The 20,475-nt window shown below is 34.7% G+C and overlaps 1 protein-coding gene and 1 pseudogene across 2 annotated transcripts in view; one reads left to right on the top strand and one right to left on the bottom strand.

Annotated features, from left to right (window-relative positions):
- Nucleotides 1-2,385: 2,385 nt before the first annotated feature.
- Nucleotides 2,386-3,062, bottom strand: LOC309650994 (polyadenylate-binding protein-interacting protein 2 pseudogene; annotated as a pseudogene). Its single transcript has one exon. The product of its transcript is annotated as a polyadenylate-binding protein-interacting protein 2 pseudogene (transcript).
- A 144-nt stretch (nt 3,063-3,206) lies between these two features.
- The window catches only part of EFCAB3 (EF-hand calcium binding domain 3), a 76,780-nt gene continuing 59,511 nt past the window's right edge, over nt 3,207-20,475 (top strand). Inside the window, exons 1-2 of the mRNA XM_082443140.1 lie at nt 3,207-3,412; nt 15,418-15,468. Coding sequence (XP_082299266.1) covers nt 3,313-3,412; nt 15,418-15,468 — 151 coding nt within the window. The 5' untranslated portion in view covers nt 3,207-3,312. The remainder of the gene's footprint in view (nt 3,413-15,417; nt 15,469-20,475) is intronic.

The raw sequence follows: 20,475 nt of genomic DNA, 5'->3' as shown, positions 1-20,475 counted from the left end.
TAACTTTTTATGTGAAGGAAGAAAAAAAATTGAAATTAAACCATTGAGAAAGGAGAACAGATAGATATAGGTTAGGTACCTGAACCTGGGGGATGGTCACAGGGATTAGGGGGATGGCATTGGAATCTGCCAGCCAGTGCAATGTAAGGCCAATAACTACAGGGAAGAGTAAAGAAGGGCTACCTGAGAAGAGAAGAGTTAACATAGCAGGCCTGAGGATGTTCAGAATGTTTCCTCCATTACTAACTGATCAGGCTAGTTCACTGTGCCTAGACTCTCTGCTGGAGTACTTGGAGGGGCCTGGAGAGGAGGCATAGTGTGCGAAGTTCTGTGCTTCCCTTCAGCAAAGACACATACAGTCTTAAAGGATTATGGTCAGTGTCTGATCTTGTAGTTTAAGATATTAGGGGTAGGGCAGGCAATGCTAGGTAATGATGAGGATTAAGGATAGCCATTGGTGTGGATGACTTTGGAAAAGAAGTGAAGGCTAGTGAAAGTTAAGAGGTCAAGGTGCTCTGAGGTTAGGATCATCCTTAATGTCATGGGATGATAATGGGATATGGGGTTGAGGGAGGATTATGATCAACATGCCAAAGTCCTTAGAGAATGGGAAGGAGTGATCAGAAAGTAATAGAGGATGGTGTCAGGAGGGTGGCATAGTTGAATACCAGGCTTGAGCCTCAAAGGGGAGAGATAAAGTTTGATTGAAGTTGGAACTAAAATAGGCTGACAACAGCAGCAGAAAACTAGGAGAATGTTGCTCGGCTTCCTGGTCCTGTGATATGTGGAGCATGGAAGGATAAACAGATTCTACTCAAGATGGTTGTGCAAGGAAACAGTATTTTAAAGGAAACCAAGTTTTAGTTAAGACAAAGAAGCAGAGCTGATACAGGTTTTCAGGTGCTGGCAAAGCTCACATTGCCATTTGCAGTTGCCTCCCAATGATGTTAGGGGGACAGGAAGAGAGGCAGGATCTAAGGAACTAAGAAGCTGTGATTACTATTTGTAGCTAGTTCCTGTTGGTTTTAATAATAATAATAACAATAACAATTATTATTTTATTGCTGTTAATAATATGACATTTATTAAGCCCTTAGTATATGTCTAACACTGTTTTAAGTGTTTTTCAGTACATTATCATATTAATCTCCACATCAACCTTGTGAGGTAGGTATTATTATAATCTCATTATATATATAAGAAAACTGAGCTTTATAGAGGTGTTAAGTAGTAAAAATTTGCTCAAGATCACACAGTTCCAGGTCACAAATCCCAGAGTCAGGGTTTGAATGCAGGTCTATCTGACTTAACACCTCCTTTGAAAGGGTTGGACATGCAGAAGAATTCCAGTTGCTAGGGTACGATTGAGTCCTGGTAGAATTGAAAAGAAAAGGTGGATGAGTCCTTGTGATACTTGTGTTTCATATTTTATATTTCTCATGATTCTGAAATTTATTTCACCTCAAAAAAGAAAGTTAATTTTGCTCGCTACTATTAGAGCTCCATGGTAAAATAACTACTCTATGTAATTGCAGTGAAAAAATCAGCTATATGAATCATTTTGGTTGTGCTAATTTTATTTTATTTTTTTCAGTTCTATTATTATTTATTTTTTAAATATTTTTTAAAATATATAATTTTTTTTACCATATTTTCAACTTAAACACTATTCACACTAAATATGTATGGCAGCTTAACCTACCCAAATAAGAAGTTTAAGGAGCCAAAACTGTTCTAGCTTTGTTAAAAGAAAAGTTGTGCTGCAGACTATTGTAGAGATGGTTAACAAAGCAAGGAAAAGCAGCACTCAAATCATATGTTGCAATTTCTTTGTTCAGTTGGATTATGGGTTGGTCAAATGTTAGACTTTACACAGATAGGTATAGCCATGATGCAATGACTCCTTAGAAGAGAATGCAATTCGCAAATCACATACTTTCTCGATATAACATTAGGAGAATTCAATATTTCTTACATGAAAACATACCATAAAAGCCAGGACTTAGGTTCACTACCTTGTAACCTCAGTAACCAAAGACATACTTGTCTGTAATGAATTATTTCAAATTAACTAACAAGCCTTCTTCAGAAAAAGGAGATTATTTTTGATGGGGACAAATGCAAATTTAAGTCTGAACTGAGAAATTCACTTAACAACTAGAACATAATTTAAATTTATTCATTTAAAAAGAGTTTAGACATTAACAAGTATTAGTTAACCCTAAGAGAACAGTTTAGTCTCAAAAAGGACAATTCACTAAGATTTAGAGGTCATTTAGTTTGGTGCTTTGACACAACTTGACTAGTGCTTCTTTCCTTGCTGTCTTCACATCAAGCCGTGGGCCAATTCTATTTTCGGTAAATGTTTGACAGCTTTTTACCTAATAACAGTCTCAGCACTTTTATTAAGCATGCAAGACTAACAAAACTTTGGCAATGCATAAGTGTAACACAGTGACAAGAGAGAGCTTTTACAATTAAGTCTTCTAATACTGCCTTCACAGTGTGGAAATTGCGCTACATCCACCAAAAGATAGCCCCATCTACTCAAATATTTTAGTACTTCACCCCAGGAACACACTCCTTTGCATTTGGATTCAGATTGCTCTTGACCACAAGATCTTCCAGGAAAGAGCCATCACTGATAACAAGGTCATTAAATTGGTCTTGGATTTGGTCCACAGTTTGTGGGAGATCTCGAGCTGGAATAAACCACTCATGTGGTTTATTCCAGCATTTCTTGGAAACAGCGTTCAATAAATTCTTCCCATAACTCCTCTTCTATTCGTCTGTTGGATTCGTCTTCATTTTCCATCCACATGTACTCTGCAAATGGATTGTCATCTTCATGAGAATGACCGTTAATAATCACTTCTTCACTCATGATGCTTGGGCTAGTACTGCTGTGTTTTGGATCTTTCATGGTTGGCGTTAGATGTAGTTTTTAACCCAGTGCACGGCAGCGGGGACGGCAGCCAACGAATCCGGTCGGCCTCCGCGGATCTCCACAGGCAGCACCGCTCCCCCGCTCAAGGCGCGCTTAGGTTGTGCTAATTTTATATTAGCACCAGAGAAACATGATAGACCAAGAACTCTTTGCATATTGTACTGCTGGACATAGAATTTCCTGAGGGCTGGATTATTCGCTGAGATTTCTTATTCCTCGATTCAGGAATATGGCTGCCACTGACAAAAGCCTTTAGTGATGGCTACTGCTCTTAAAATCAGAGGTTAGATCAATTACTAAATAACTTCTTTCTATTTCTAGAGTTACGGGAGATCGTCTTAGCTGTTGATTTGCCTGAAGGTGACATGATACCTGGGAAGGACTTGGAAGGCTTTCTAAGAGATATTGGGATTAAGTCACCTAAAGAAGAGGTAGAGAAAATCCTTCAATCAGATTTTGTTTCTGGTAAGCATTTATAAATATTTCTATCAGGTTTTCTGTCTCATTTTGTTTTGGTAGGAGTACTTATAAAGAAAGTGTGCAAGGTCTTTGTTCAAGTAAATGCAATTGCTTTGTTGAGCAAATATCTATAGGTATTTGCTTGTTACTTTGAACATTATCTTTGAAATGGAGTTTTCCTCTTTTGCAGTTATGAGAATAAGTTTAACAAGCAGGTTGAAATTTTGTGGGGAGTGGGCATGTTGGAATCCTCTCTCCTCAGTTATATCTTGATTTAGTGACTGAAGAATAGTTTGGGAATTCAGGATCTGTGAATAGAAATCCTAGCTTTGTCACTTTGGGCAGAGTGAAGTTATTGGACTTTAAAAGTTTCTTGGTATTTTAGTTTTTTTGCAGGCAGAACCAGAACTAGTGTATCTACAATCTTGTAGGGTTATTGCAAGGCATACTGGATGAAAATGAATCCAAAGTATCTTGTAAATAAAGTTTTTAAGAATATATAAAAGTTGTATGCTGATTTTGATACTGTATTTTTAATATTATCTTGTCCACAAATTCTTGTTTGTGACCCCTCTCTCTTTTCCTTCCAGAAGACAATATGGTGAATGTTAAAGACTGTATGAAGGCTTTGAGAGACACCCAGAAATTTTCCAATTTTATTGATAAGATCTTTATGGTAAAACTGTTAAAAAGCAACAGCTCAGGACTCATTCATTTAGTCAAACACTATACTGGGTGCTTAATCTTCTTTGTAGTATCTGTGACAGAAGTTTGTTTCATCTATATTTGAGCACTTCCAATTATGGTAAATTTGACTATTTTTTTTCATTTAAGAATTGTGCATTTGTGATGGGAAAGTTGGGAAAAAATAAGGTTGTTATCTTTTCCTGTAGTCAAAATAAGAAAATTGTATTATATACTAATAGCAATATTTAAAATGTTACAAAAATTTTAATGACCAGAAATGTACGAAATACAAAGTATAGCCTCTAGTAATGATACCCTCTGGAAAACCCCTGTTAATATTTGGTAAATATTCTTTTAGGCTTTTTTCCTTTACATCAGTGAACATTTGTATATTCCAAATTATTATTTAAAAATTAGATTACTATGTCCATAATATCCCATAACTTGCTTTAAAAAGTAACAGTGTATCTTAGATATTGTTCCATGTTTTATTATATAAGCTACCTCATTCTTGTTTTCCTCCAGTTTTATAGACATATAATTGACATACAGCACTGTATAAGTTTAAGGTGTATAGCATAGTGATTTAATTTACATACATCATTAAGTGATGATCACAGTAAGTTTAGTGAACATCCATCATCTCATATAGACACAAAATTAAAGAAATAGAAAAAAATTTTTTCTTGTGATGAGAACTCTTAGGATTTATTCTCTTAACAACTTTCATATATAACATACAGTAGTGTTAATTATATTTATCATGATGCACATCACATCCCTAGTACTTATTTATCTTACAGCTGGAAGTTTGTACCTTTTAACCACCTTCATCCAATTCCTCCTCCTCCACCCTCTACCTCTGGTAACCACAAATCTGATATCTTTTTCTATGAGTTTGTTTGTTTTTAAAGTATAATTGACCTACAACACAATGTTAGTTCTTGTTACACAACATAGTGATTTGATATTTCTAAACATTTCAAACTTATCATCCAGATGGGTCTAACTACCATATGTCACCATACAAAGATACTACATAGTTATTGACTATGTTCCACACACTGTACATTTTATACCCATGACTCATTTCTTTGATAACTGGAAGTTTGTACCTCTTAATCTCCCTCACCTATTTCCTCCTTCTCCCCACCGGCAAACGCTTGGTTGTTCTCTGTATCTAAAAATCTGTTTCTGTTTCATTATTTTTGTTCATTTCTTTTTTTTTTTAGATTCCACACATAAGTAAAATCATACAGTTTTGTGTGTCTCTGTATGACTTAGTTCATTTAGCATAATACCCTCTACGTCCATCCATGTTGCAGCAAATTGCAAGATTTTATTATTTTTTTTATAGCTGAGTAATATTCCATGTACATGTACACCACATCTACTTTATCCATTCATCTATTTAAGAGCACTTAGGTTGCTTCCATATCTTGAATATTGTAAATAGTGCTGCAGTGAACACTGGGATGCATATATCTTTTCTAATTAGTGTTTTTGTTTTCTTTGGATATATGCTCAGGAGTGGAATTGCTGGGTCATATGATAGTTCTATTTTTAGTTTTTTGAGAAACCTCTGTACTGTTTTCCATAGTGGCTGCACCAAATTACATTACCACCAACAGTGCACAGGATTTCCCTTTTCTCCACATCCTTCCCCAAACTTGCTATTTGTTGTCTTTTTGATAATAGCCATTCTGATAGGTGTGAGGTGATATCTCATTGTGGCTTTGATTTGCATTTCCATGATGATTAGTGATGTTGAGCATATTGTCATGTGCCTGTTGGCCATCTGTATGTCTTTCATGGAAAAATATGTATTCAGATACTCTGCCCGTTCTTTAACGGCATATTGCTTATTTTTTTGATGTTGAGTCGTATGAATTCTTTGTGTATTTTGGATACTCACCCCCTTATCAGATATATTATTTGCAAATATCATCTCCCATTTAGTAGGTGGCCTTTTCGTTTTGTTGATAGTTTCCTTCACTGTGCAAACTTTTTAGTTTGATTTAGTCCCATTTGTTTATTTTTGCTTTCATTTCCCTTGCCTAAGGAGACATGTTGAAAAAAATATTACAAAAACTGATGTCAAAGAACATCCTGCCTATGTTTTATTCTAGAGGTTTTATGGTTTCAGGTCTTACATTTATATATTTAATTCATTTTGATTTTTTTTTTGCATGGTGTGAGAGAGGAGTCCAGTTTGATTCTTTTGCATGTAGCTTTCCAGTTTTCCCAACACCATTTATTGAAGAGGCTGTCTTTTCCCCACTGTATATTCTCCCTCTTTTGTCATAGGTTAATTGCCCATATAAGTGTGGATTCATTTCTGGACTCTCTGTTCTGTTCCATTGAGCTATGTGTCTGTTTTTGTGCCAGTACCATACTACTTTGATTACTATAGCTTTGTAGTATAGTTTGAAATCAGGAAGTGTGATACTTCCAGTTTTATTCTTCTTTCTCAAGATTGTTTCAGATATTTGGGGGTCTTTTGCATTTCCATACAAATTTTAGAATTATTTGTTCTAGTTCTGTGAGAAATACCATTGGTATTTTGATAGGAATCGCATTGAATCTGTCTTTGTCTGGTTTTGTTATCAGGGTGATGGTGGCTGTGTAGAATGAGTTTAGTAGAGTTCCTTCCTCTTCAATTTTCTGGAGTAGTGTTAGGTGTTAACTCTTCCCTAAATGTTTGATAGAATTCACATGTGAAGCCTTCTCGTCCTGGACTTTTGTTTGTTGGGAGTTTTTGAAATTACTGATTCAATTTGTTACTGGTAATCAGTCTGTTCATATTTTCCATTTCTTCCTCATTCAGTCTGGGAAGATTATAGATTGCTAGAAATGTATACATTTCTTCCAGATTGTCCATATAATTGTTCATAGTAAATTCATGATCCTTTGTATTTCTGTGGTATCAATTGTAACTTCTTTTTCATTTCTGATTTTATTGATATGGGCCCTCTCTCTTTTTTTTTTCTTGATAAGTTTGGCTAAAAATCTATCAATTTTGTTTATCTTTTCAAAGAACCAGCTCTTTGTTTACTGATGTTTTTAATTTTTTTTTTAATATTCATTTCATTTATTTCTGCTCTGATCATTATGATTTCTTTCCTTCTACTATTTTTTGGTTTTGTTTGTTCTCCTTTTCTAGTTCCTTTAGATGTAAGGTTAGGTTGTATATTTGAGATTTTTCATGTTTCCAGATGTAGGCTTGTATCGCTATAAACTTTCATCTTAGAATGGCTTTTGCTGAGTCCCATAGATTTTGGATTATTGTGTTTTCATTCATTTATCTCTAGGTATTTTCTGGCTTCCTCTTTGATTTCTTCACTGACCCATTAGTTTTTTAGTAGGATGTTGTTTAGTCTCCATATGTTTGGATTTTTTCAATTTTTCTTCTGTAATTGATTTCTGGTTTTATACCATTGTTGTCAGAAAAGGTGCTTCATATAATTTCTGTCCTCTTAAATTTGTCGAGACTTGTTTTGTGGCCTAGTGTGTGATCTATCCTGGAGAGCGTGCCATGTGCACCTGAAAAGAATTTGTATTCTGCTGCTTTTAGATGAATGCCCTATAGGTATCTATTAAGTCCAACTGGTCTAATGTGTCATTTAAGGCCATTATTTCCTTATTGATTTTATGTCTGGATGATCTGTTCATTGATGTAAGTAGGTGTTAAAGTCCCCTAGTATTATTGTTACTGTCAATCTCTCCCATTATGTCTGTCAATATTTGCTTTATGTATTTAGATGTTTCTATTGTGTGTGTGTGTGTGTATATATACACACATATATATGTATGTATATATATATATATTTGTTATATCTTCTTGGCTTGATCTCTTGATCATTATGTAATGTCCTTCTTTGTCTCTTGTTTTAATCTTTGTTTTAAAGTGTATTTTGTCTGATAAATATTGCTACCCTAGCTTTCTTTTTATTTCCATTTGCATGGAATATCTTTTTTCATCCCCTCACCTTCATTCTGTGTGTGTCTTTATATCTGAAGTGAGTCTCTTGTAGACAGCATATATATGGGTCTTGTTTTTGTTTCCATTCAGCCACTCTATGGCTTTTGACTGGAGCATTTAGTCCATTTACATTATTGTAAAGTAATTATTGATAGGTAAGTACTTATTGCCATTTTGTTAATTGTTTTGAAGCTGTTTTGGTAGGGTTTTTTGTTCCTTTCTTCTTCTTTTGCTGTCTTGTGATTTGATGACTATCTTTATTGTTTTATTTTGATTTCTTTCTTTGTGTGTGTGTGTATCTATTATAGATTTTTGGTTTGCGGTTACCATGAGATTTATATATAGCAATCTCTCCCTCTCTATATATATATCAATATATGTGATTATTTTAAGTTGCCAATCTCTTAAGTTCAAATGCATTTTAACAACCCTGCAACCCCCTCAACAGTTTTTGACATCATATTTTACATCTTTTCATTTTGTGTATCCCTTAACTACTTATTGTGGGTACAGATGATTTTGCTACTTTTGTCATTTAACCTTCCTACTAACTTTGTAGGTGGTTGATTTACTACCTTTACTGTATACTTGCCTTTACCAATGAACTTTTTCCTTTCATAATTTTCATTATCTAGTTGTGGCCTTTTCTTTTTTGCTTAGAGAAGTCCCTTTAACTTTTCCTGTAAAGCTGGTTTGGTGGTGGTGAACACTTTTAATTTTTGCTTGTCTGTAAAACTTCTGAACTTTCTGTCAAATATGAATGAAAACTTTGCCAGGTACAGTATTCTTGGTTGTAGGTTTTTCCATTTTATCGCTTTAAATAAGGCCATTCTCTTCTGACCTGCAGAGTTTCTGCTGAAAAGTCAGCTGATTGCTTTATGTGAGTTCCTTTGTGTGTAAATTGTTGCTTTTCCATTCCTGCTTTTAATAGTCTCTCTTTATCTTTAATTTGCCATTTTAATTGCAATGTGTCTTTGTGTGATCCTCTTTGGGTTGGTACTGTTTGGGACGCTGTATTTCCTGTATCTGGATGTTTGTTTACTTTCCCAGGTCAGGGAATTTTTCAGCTATTATGTCTTCCAATATGCTCTCTGCCCCTTTCTCTCTCTCGTCTCCTTCTGGGACCCCTATGGCAATGTTAGTACACTTGATGTTGTCTCAGAGGTCTCTTAAACTGTCCCCATTTTCTTTTATTCTTTTTTCTTTTTTCTGTTTTGTTTCAGTGATTTCTACTACACTGTCTTCCAGCTTGCTGATCTGTTCCTCTGTATCATCAAATCTACTGTTGATTCCTTCTAGTGTATTTTTCATTTCATTTATTGTGTTCTTTAACTCTGTTTGGTTATTCTGTATATTTTCTAACTGTTAAAAACTTCTAACTTCTCACTCTGTTCATCCAGTCTTCTCCTGAGTTCTTTGAACATCTTTATTATCATTACCTTGAATTCTTTTTCAGGTAGATTGCTCATCTGTGCTTCACTTTGTCCTTCTTCTGTGGTTTTATCTTTTTCCTTTGTTTGGAACATATTCTTCTGTTACCTCATTTTGCCTAATTTTCTGTTTTTATTTCTGTATATTTGTTAGGTTGATTATGTTTCTTGACCTTGGAGAAGAGTGGCCTTTTGTAGGAGATGACCTGTGCATCAAAGCAATGCCCTACCCTCTGGTCACCAGAGCCATATGTAGCAAATGTCTTATTTATCTCTCTTTTAAAGCACTAACTCTTAGAGTTATCTTTAGTGTTTCTCTTTATAGTTAAAAAATTAATTTCTGTTTTTATCTTTATGAAGTCCTTTCTGTTGTTCCCTTATGCCCATTTTCTATTTTTTCTAACTTCTTGTTTAAGTTATTAATTTAATTTTTTTCTTGCTGAGAAATAAATATGTTTAAGACTATCAATTTTCATTGTAGTAAAACTTTGGTTTATATAACAGTCTGGTTTGTTATTGTTGTTATTTTTTTCTTTTTACGTCAGATGGGTAATATGCTGGTGTCATAACAAGGTTTCAGGGAGGCGCATATCACACGACTGCATGAACACCGAATCATCACACTTATGAACTACAAAAGTATCTTGTTATTTTCTAAACATTTCCAGTTGTGTTTTGATTTTCTCCTTGATATAAGAGTTGTTTAAAAGAAAACTTTAAATTTCAAGGCAATTTGAATTTCATTATTGCCCTATCCTTGTTAATTATTTCTAGTTTTATCAGTATTTTTTTTTAATTTTATTTATTTATTTATTTATGGCTGTGTTGGGTCTTCATTTCTGTGCGAGGGCTTTCTCTAGTTGCGGCAAGTGGGGGCCACTCTTCATCGCGGTGCGCGGGCCTCTCACTATCGCGGCCTCTCTTGTTGCGGAGCACAGGCTCCAGATGCGCAGGCTCAGCCATTGTGGCTCATGGGCCCAGTTGCTCCGCGGCATGTGGGATCTTCCCAGACCAGGGCTCGAACCCGTGTCCCCTGCATTGGCAGGCAGATTCTCAACCATTGCGCCACCAGGGAAGCCCTTATCAGTATTTTATCATGGTCAGAGAATGAGTTCTGTAGTATGGGGATTTAATAGTTCCCTAGTTCATTAGATATGGAGTTTCCTTAATTTTTATATATTAATTTAAAAATCAAATCAGTGGGTTTTGAGGATAGGCTAATGGCATTGTACACTCATTCCACTGTTTGTCTCTGGACAGCTATAGAACTAGGCAACTATTCCACATATTTGGTGGAAATCTTTATAATTCTGTTCCTGAACCGTATTTAACATTTGGACTCTTTCTTCTGTCAGTAGCCCTCCAGAGATGTGAGAACTCTTAGGTTTTATTTCTTTCCCCTTAAGCCATCTTTTCTCTAGACTCAAATTTCCCATCAACTCTTCCTCACATGATATGTTTTTGAAACTTCTTACCAATGACTAATTACTATATCATAGAACAAAATAATCTATAAAATTATACTTTTACATAAATTAGCTAATATTAAAGTAATTTATTATCACTTTATTTTAATGAATCTTGAGAGATGCTTCTTTAGAAATCTAGTTTAGAAATGTGAAGTTTTCTTTTAAAAATTAAGGGAGGTCAGTCATGTATTTTCTAGTTCAAATGTTTGATGTTATTGTGCTAAACATGATAGACTATGATGACTCTCTAAATTGAGTGAAGTTAGTTGAGAGGAGCAAGCGTGTAGGGAAGGAAAGTGGAAAAGGAAAGATTGGGATTTGAGAGCAGTTAAGAAGAATGAAGGGTATTTTTTACTGAAATGGTGAGCTCATAAAAGAATAACTAGAGAAACTTTGGTATACTTTTGTTCATAGAGGAATAGCCCACCAAAAACCAAGAACCAAAAACAAACAAAACACAGAGACTTGTAACAAAATAATTTTAAGAACAAAGATAAGGGGCTATAGAAAGCTGTAGGAGTGGAGAATGGACTGCTCTACTTATTTAAATGGCCACATATGGCTAGTGGGTGCTGTTTGGGACAGTGCAAATCTAGAAGAGTCCATCAGTTGTTTTTTGGTTTTTGTTTTTTTATAAATGTATTTATTTATTTTTATCTTTGGCTGCATTGGGTCTTCGTTGCTGCGTGCAGGCTTTCTCTAGTTGCGGCAAGCGGGGGCTACTCTTCGTTGTGGTGTGCAGGCTTCTCATTGCGGTGGCTTCTCTTGTTGCAGAGTGCGGGCTCTAGGCACGCGGGCCTGAGTAGTTATGGTGCACGGGCTTAGTTACTCTGTGGCATGTGGGATCTTCCTGGCCCAGGAATCGAACCCATATCCCCTGCATTGGCAGGCAGATTCTTAACCACTGTGCCATCAGGGAAGTCCCGGGTCCATCAGTTTTATTCTTATTTCCCCAAATTTAGATCCATGGCCTGGATTACATGTAGTATGTATATTTTCTGTGTTTGTAGCATTGAATGAGACCATCAGTACATTGGACTGCATGAAAGAAAGTAATCAGTCTGATAAGGACAAATATTCAGATATACTTGGAAACACTGATAAAATTTATTTCACTGATGTTAGTCTTCAAGAAATACCAGATGATTCATTTGTTGAAGGTGAGTTGGTTGAGCAGATAACCAGCAGCTTATAATAAAAATTTCTGCTAAAATTTTATCCAAGAGTTTCAAACTATTTTACCAAATACTAATTGTCTTAATAAATTCTTAAATAACACCAAAACTTATTGGAACACTGTTTACTATAGACTAGATTTAAGGGATATACCCTATATGGTATATCCACAGAGATTTAGTTATTACAATATCAAATGCCTAGATGATATCCTGGACTGGATTATAAAATTGGTCTCAAACTATTTACATATGTTTTTGCATGGCTTTGAAATAATGTTTCCTTTTATGGTAATTTTATTCCAGAGTTAACCCTTTTCCTTTTATGAGTTTTAGAAAGGTCTTAGAGTTTTCTAGCTTTATTTTTTTTTAAGTGAAAGGTCCTTTGAGAAGTGCAAGTTATTGTTGAATAATTAAATTAAAGTGTTTGTCTCTGTAACACTCTATATAAGTATTGATCTGCTGTTTGCTGTATTGACAAAGAATTTACCTGATCCATTTATACTCTCATCTGGGATGTCCACAGATGAATTTTACCCATATTTAGAAAGCCATTTTCCTAACTAAATTTAGCTTCAGCTAAAAAGTAAAATCAGATTTGCCTCCTGGGGAACAATTGGCAATGTCCGAAGACAGTTTTTTTTTTTGTTTGTTTGGGAATACCTTCAGGTTAATTTTTTTTTTTTTTTTTTCACACACACACACTGTATTTTATTTTTACAAGAGATAAATAGACTGACACCAAGCATTGTACATGGATGACTACAACAAAAGCAAGAATGATTGCAATTACCAAACATGAAACACACTCATACTATGTCATAATAACATTCAGTCCAGTAATCCTCCTCTGTAACAGCTCCTTTACTTTGCAGTGAAAATTGATTTGTATATTCTTTGCCTCTGTGTCCTTGTGGGATTTTTTTTTTTTTTAATTCAGACAGAAAGTCACAAAAATTATACTCATCCTCATCAGTTCACTCAGTTCCATGTAATTAATTGTTTTTTTTTTATCTTGATCCTTTGTTAGCACTTTCATGAGTTCATCAGTTTTTCATCAGAGTTCTGAAAATGCTTATTCATTCAGTTCAGTAGTACAGTCAGTTACCAGAAACCTGTACTTGTCAGAGTCTTTTCCATGAATTTCTTGAAGATGAAACCCTTTTATAGGAACATATTTGCAAAATCATCAGAGTACACCCAGAACTGTCTGTAAATGACAAAAGACTTAAAAATGACCACGGTAAAAGATTTGATGAAAGTTCATAATAATGCAGTTGACAAGAAAATTAGTTATTTCTGAGATATACATTTTAAAGTAATAACTAGGATTATTACTTATAACATTATACCAGAACATATAAGATTTTTAGAAATTTCATGTAATGTCTGAAACATTTATATTAACATATTTCCATACATATTTCCATACAAATACAAATATAAGATTTTTAGAAATTTCATGTAATGTCTGAAACATTTATATTAACATATTTCCATACATATTTCCATACAAATACAAATATAAGATTTTTAGAAATTTCATGTAATATCTGAAACATTTATATTAACATATTTCCATACAAATAACCCAATGAAAGTTTAGTATTAGTTGTTTTGTTTGCTTTTTTATACTGCAGGTTCTTATTAGGCATCAATTTTATACACATCAGTGTATACATGTCAATCCCAATCGCCCAATTCAGCACACCACCATCCCCACACCACCGCAGTTTTCCCCCCTTGGTGTCCATATGTCCATTCTCTACATCTGTGTCTCAACTTCTGCCCTGCAAACTGGCTCATCTGTACCATTTTTCTAGGTTCCACATACATGCATTAATATACGATATTTGTTTTTCTCTTTCTGACTTACTTCACTCTGTATGACAGTCTCTAGATCCATCCACGTCTCAACAAATGACTCAATTTCGTTCCTTTTTATGGCTGAGTAATATTCCATTGTATATATGTACCACAACTTCTTTATCCATTCGTCTGTTGATGGGCATTTAGGTTGCTTCCATGACCTGGCTATTGTAAGTAGTGCTGCAATGAACATTCGGGTGCATGTGTCTTTTTGAATTACGGTTTTCTCTGGGTATATGCCCAGTAGTGGGATTGCTGGGTCATATGGTAATTCTATTTTTAGTTTTTTAAGGAACCTCCATATTGTTCTCCATAGTGGCTGTATCAATTCACATTCCCACCAACAGTGCAAGAGGGTTCCCTTTTCTCCACACCCTCTCCAGCATTTGTTGTTTGTAGATTTTCTGATGATGCCCATTCTAACAGGAGTGAGGTGATACCTCATTGTCGTTTTGATTTGCATTTCTCTAATAATTAGTGATGTCCGAAGACAGTTTTGATTGTCAAAACTGATGGGGGAGGACCACTGGCATTTAGTGAGTAGAGGCAAGGTATGCTGCTAGACATCCTACAATTTACAGGATAGTACTCCCACCCCCAAATAATTATCTGGCCCCAGATGTTAATTGTGCTGAGTTTGAGAAACCTTGCATTTCTCAATGCATTTCTCAAAACTCTAAGTTTTATCTTAGAGTTATCTTAAAAAATTGCCCAAACCTACTGTTTTGAAAGTACTTCTTAATAGGTTAGCTATTTGTTCATCCTGCTTAGAACAAATTTTAAAAATTAAGGTAAATATAATTTACCTTTATTCTAACCTCCCTTTGTTTCAAGGTGTAGTACCTGGACTAATTGCGAGTTATTCTGAACTAATCTTTAGCTGCAGTATTGTCCATCTCTGCAAATGGGCAGATTTTATTTCTATCACTTTTCCCCCAAATAGATCTCTGTACCAATTTGTATTTCTGTAGGAAGTATGTAGGAGTGTATAATTGCAAATTGTTCTTAGGAAAAGCTCCAGGATTAGATGGATAATAGACAGGTAGGCAAGCAGAGACTGAGAAGGACAATTCAGACTAATAATTAAACATTTTATTGAATATATGGGCCTGGGGATTAATCTGCCTTCTTAGGGAATAAGGAAGCATCCAAACCCTGCCACATTTAAGGAGCTGGTGGACGATGACAAATCCATGAAGGAGTCTAAGAAGTAAGGGGAACATGAATAGATAATAATATTCTGGAAGCCAGGGGAAGATTTTGTGAGAAGAAAATGGTCATCAATGATAAATGTTACTTAGAGGTGAAGTATTTAATCTGTGCATTGGTTTCCTTTCAAACTGGGTAAGATCAGTATATCATGCCTTATTATGTAATCTCTCTCTCTCTAAATTTGCAGGTTTTAGGAAAGAGACTTTGTCTTCAAATCTGAAATTACCAAAGGCAGATGGTGAGAACTTTATATATATATATGAGAAAACATTTCCTATAAAAGAGTTATTCTTTAGGATGATTGCCAAATGCCAACGGGTTGCTAGTCCATTCTGTCCACTCCAGCCAGAGTGATATTTTTTTCCTAAACAGTAATCTGATCATGTTATCTCCCCCTATTTATAACTCTTTAAACATTTCCCATTGTTGTTAGGGTAAAGATAAAAATGCTGCACACCCTACCTCCTAGCATAATTTTGGACCATTATCCTTGCTTTCTGTACTTCAGCTACACTGGTGTTCTTTCAGTTCTTTAGATGCTCTCTTTTCCTCCCACCACAAAGCCTTTGCATATTATATTCCCTGGAATATTTTTCCCTGACCCTCTTTGTCTAGTTAATGTTACTCATCTTTCAGATGAATGTCAGGTTCCTCAGGGAAGCCTATCATTATCTGCTAGTTTAGGTTAGCTTCCTTTGTTATGTGCTCTCATTAAACCATGTCCCTTTCATAACACTTATTTCATTTATAAATATGCATTCATGTTTTTGATTATTTGATTAATGTCTCTTTCTTCCCCTTGCCCATTAGGCCAAGGAACATGTCTCCACTTTGCTCACTGTTGTTTCTCCAGATCCTAGCACAATCCTGGGTTTCAGCAGGCTCTTAGTAATAGCTAATACTAATAGTTAATACATACATAATATTTACTGTGCTAGGCATCATTCCAAATCTTTATGTTATTAACTCATACAATTGTAAATATTTATGAAATGAATGAATGAATAAATCTGTCTTATCTCTTTAACATCATCTCTCATCAGTTCTACATTTGCATATATTCTGTAGCCATACTAATTATTATAATTTAAATTGGCTGTATTTGCTTTCAGTTCCATGTCTTTGCATGTGATTTTTCCTTTGTTTATATTTCCTGTTAGACAATCTCACATTTTTCCCCCAAACTCAGCTCCGATATTACCTCCCACCCCATAAGACTTCCCAGAGTTCATCACTCATTAAATCTAGGTTAGGTGCACCTTCTCAGTGCTTGCATATTATCTTGTGCATATTTTTCTAATAGTACCAACTGTATAATATATTATAATTTTGTTTACAAGACATGACAGATTCAGTCCCTGTCTTCAAGGAATTTACAGAAAACTCTTTGGTAAGATGGCTGAAATTTTCATTGCTGGTCTTAATAGCTAATAGTACTAAAGTTAATGTTAGTAGAATGAATATAGATCTAAGATGATATTATGGTATTCTTTCCAAGTGACCTCTACGAGGTTTAGATTTGCTGGTGTAATGTGACACTTTTCAGACTATGGAAACATATACAACAAATTCATTTTGGGGTTGAGGGAGAAATGGAGTGGGAAATGATATTGATGAAAAATTAAAGCACCCAATTATTATTATGTCTTATATTTTGAATTGGTCTGTTATCAACAGTACTGCCCCATTTGGTTGTATGTGTTGTGCCTTGCGCAAGGGTGCCTGGTTGAGAGCGTACAAGTGGAGGCTGAAATGTAGTCCATATTTCACTGTGTCCTCCAAGCTTTGATAGATTGCAGCTGCCCAGAGGCGGGTGTGCCTTTTTGTAATTGAAACATAGTGGGGGGGGCCCTTTTTCTAATTCACACAAGAGCATGAGATGGACTAACAGTGGCCCTGGGGATCAAGAACTTCAAATCTTTAAAATAAATAAATAAATAAATATAATTGTTAAGTTTTAAAAAAAAACTTCAAATCTCAAATTTTAGCCTTTGTTTGCCTTATCAGTTGATAGAAATCTTTAGACCTACATGTAGAGAACATAACTATTATAAGAAAGGCTTACAGCTTATTCAGTATTTAATGGGTGAATGGATTCAGATAACCCACCGTATTCTCTTTGCCATTAAATTTTTTGGTTTCAAATGCTACTTGAAATAAATGGGTTATCCGTTATAAATAGAAAATATTAGTATTTTTCCTGCAGAGATTTTGGTTAAAATAAATAATTTGAGAGTTTACCTATAGTGTGGACTTCAGGAAATTTATTTTGCATTAAAAATATAATATCTTGTATATACTTATCTTTGTAGAGATTAAAGAAGCTGCTCACATCTTGTCACATGTTGATAATGGCAAGATTGGTATACCTAACTTGCAGTGTGCCCTGAAAAGTCTGAATGTTAATTTAACTGAGGAGGACTTCAGTGAAGCTGTTAAATGTTGTGACACCAGCAGTGAGCATTTTTCTTTTGGCTTGAGATTTTTTCATTTTTTTCTATTAATGGGAATCAGTCTTAGAGTATATACATAAGGTTAAGACACTAAAGGGAGTTTTAGTAGAGACTTAGATTGATACAAATAAGAGCCAAAATAGTCTACTAATTTAAATATCTGTTGACCATATCTAACTGTTCTCATCTATTGATACTATATGCTTATTTAGATACTATATATGCTGATTTAGATAATTATCATCCATTAGTTATAAGCATGGGTGGGAAAATACCATATATTATGAAATAAAACAAAGACATGGCACCAGCAGCTTCATTTTGTTATGTAATCTTTCTTCAGAGGAGATCTACCTTCATTTGTCCATTTATAGTACTTGTCCCATTTTGTTTTTTAACCAAAGGTAATACCCAAAGGCTCACTACATTTTTAAAAGAACAGTTATTTAGTTTTGGTCATTGTTTCCCAGCAGGCGCAAATTTACCTTTGTTTTCCGTCTTTGACTTCATATAATATGTATTTGATCTCCTTTCCTATACATACTCACTCTTAAGAAGTCGAATCATGTGGGAATACTTCTAGAAGCTGCTGAGTTTCATTCATTTTAGGTGACCTTTTGTTTTGGGCTCGTCTTATCCAGTTTATTCTTTCTATGGGAATCCCTTGAGTCCTAGGCTTGAGAATGCCTCCCCAGCACAGTTTGGTTATTGCTTCTTCCAGATACTCCATATTAGTATTGACCTGGATCAGTTTTTACATTTCGACCTGCTGTTTCCTCATGTCATGAGCGTGGTATAAATTTAGATTCCAAACCCACATGAGATGCAGGCTGGGCTTTCGGTTTGTCCCAGGAGACGTTTTTCCTACTGCCTCTCTTAATTATGAAGATTTAAGTCTCCCTGTTATTTACCTGGGCCAGTGAATGTGATGTTTTAATCTCCTTTTCACTGGATTGAAATCCTTTAAGCATCCCAGGTTTATTTGGTATCTAAATCCAAACTCTCCGTTTAGCATGGATCCAAGTCCTCTTTTATGATTCTGCATGAGCCTTTAAATCAAGCACCTAGCCATTTCTGGGTCTGATATGTGTTCCCAAGATAGCTGTAGGCCTAGTATTCACTGGTTTCCATTCTGGATCTCAGTGCCCACTTAACATTTTATTATTTCCTTTTCATATGACTTGGTCATGGATTCATAGAATACTGTCTTTCACACGACATCGCTGGTGATTTGTAGTGGGGTGATTTCTGTGCTACCCAGTCTGACATTTTGTTATAAATTGAAGTCTCCTTAATGTAGTTATAGCCCTAGATTTTCTGCAGCGATTATATTATTGCATCTTACTTCGTGTGTGTGAGTGTGTGTGTGTGTGTGTTTGTGTGTATCCTAATAGTTAACCTTGTCACTTCTGGCCTTAGAGTGCCTCAGTTCAAATATAACCGCTAGCACTTCTTAGCTTTGTGATCTGGGCAGGTCGTTTAATTTCTCTTTGCTTTTATCTTTTAAAAATAGGCATATTAAGGGTACCTTTGTCATAGAATTATTGTGAAGATTGCAGAATTAATACGTGTAAAGCACCATAAAGGATGCCTAATATACGTAAGGAACTCAAAAGTTATATAAGTTCTTACTTTTAAGTAAGAACTCAAAAAATGTTAGCTATTAATATCATTAACTGTTCAATGGTGTGGTTCCTAAAAGTATGAAAAGTTCTATTGAAATAGTTTCAATCTTTTGAGACAGAAAATGAGCTAGAATGGAATTTTAGCTAACCATTGTAAATCAGAGCCTTTATTTCATGTGCCAATTCAGAATCAGGTTTTTAATGCCAGTATGCTTGATTTTGACCTTCCAGATAATGCGGTAGATTTAAAAGATTTCTTAAAGGAAATTTTTTAAAGTCCACATTTCAAAGAGTCTATAGGTAAGTGAATACTTCTAGTTCAAAGAAAAGTAAGTGTAAAATAAAAATAATGAAATGACATTTAAAAATCACTATATGAATGTTAAGTTTTTAATTTTTAGTCTCTATAGTTTCAAAAAGGATTTCAAGCAGCTTATGAAATATAAATAATACAAGAATATAAAAAATAAGTGAGGAAAATGGGGAAAAGTTATAACAAAGGGAACAAAATAAGACAGGGTTTAAGAAGATTCATAGTAAATGTCTTTGCTATTACTACAGAGTCCTTCCTCAAGAGGAGTTAAGTTTTCCTTCATTCAAGTGGTTCTTAATGTGAATTATATCAGATCTGAAAACTGGATGAGAGACCACTGCTTTTTGTTGTACCATTTCAAGTCAGGCCTCTGGAGTTTTCAGGTATACCCAACTGGACTGCGCATCTATTTCATTTATAGAAGTCTTAACTTCAAGGAATCCGTTCCCCTAAATCCTACAGTATTAATCCCTGTATCATTCTTATTACCATACTATCTCTGTTGTATAAGCACATCATTTTGCCCCTGCTATTTGAATACTATTGCTTGGCCTCTGTCGCTGAGGTTCCTCTTATCCTCCTTGAAACTAGGGAGACCATTTCAACACCAGCATCTTTTCCTAACCCCCGACTCTTCATAGATGCAGATATTCCTATCAATGACGTATCTCTAAATGCTTTGGTGAAATAAATGTCTTTTTTTCCACATTTAATATTTTTAAATTGGAATGCCTTTATAATCTATGACACTTTTTATCAATGTACATATTTCATTGAGATATAGTTCACATACCATAAAATTTATTCTTTTAAAGTGTACAATTCAGTGGTTTTTAATATATTCACAAGCTGTC

This window comes from Balaenoptera physalus, assembly GCF_965194825.1.
Source record: "Balaenoptera physalus genome assembly, chromosome: 20".
NCBI classification, from domain to species: Eukaryota; Metazoa; Chordata; class Mammalia; order Artiodactyla; family Balaenopteridae; genus Balaenoptera; species Balaenoptera physalus.
Note: the sequence above shows the minus strand (reverse complement) of the source record. Positions and strands in the feature narration are given on the sequence as shown.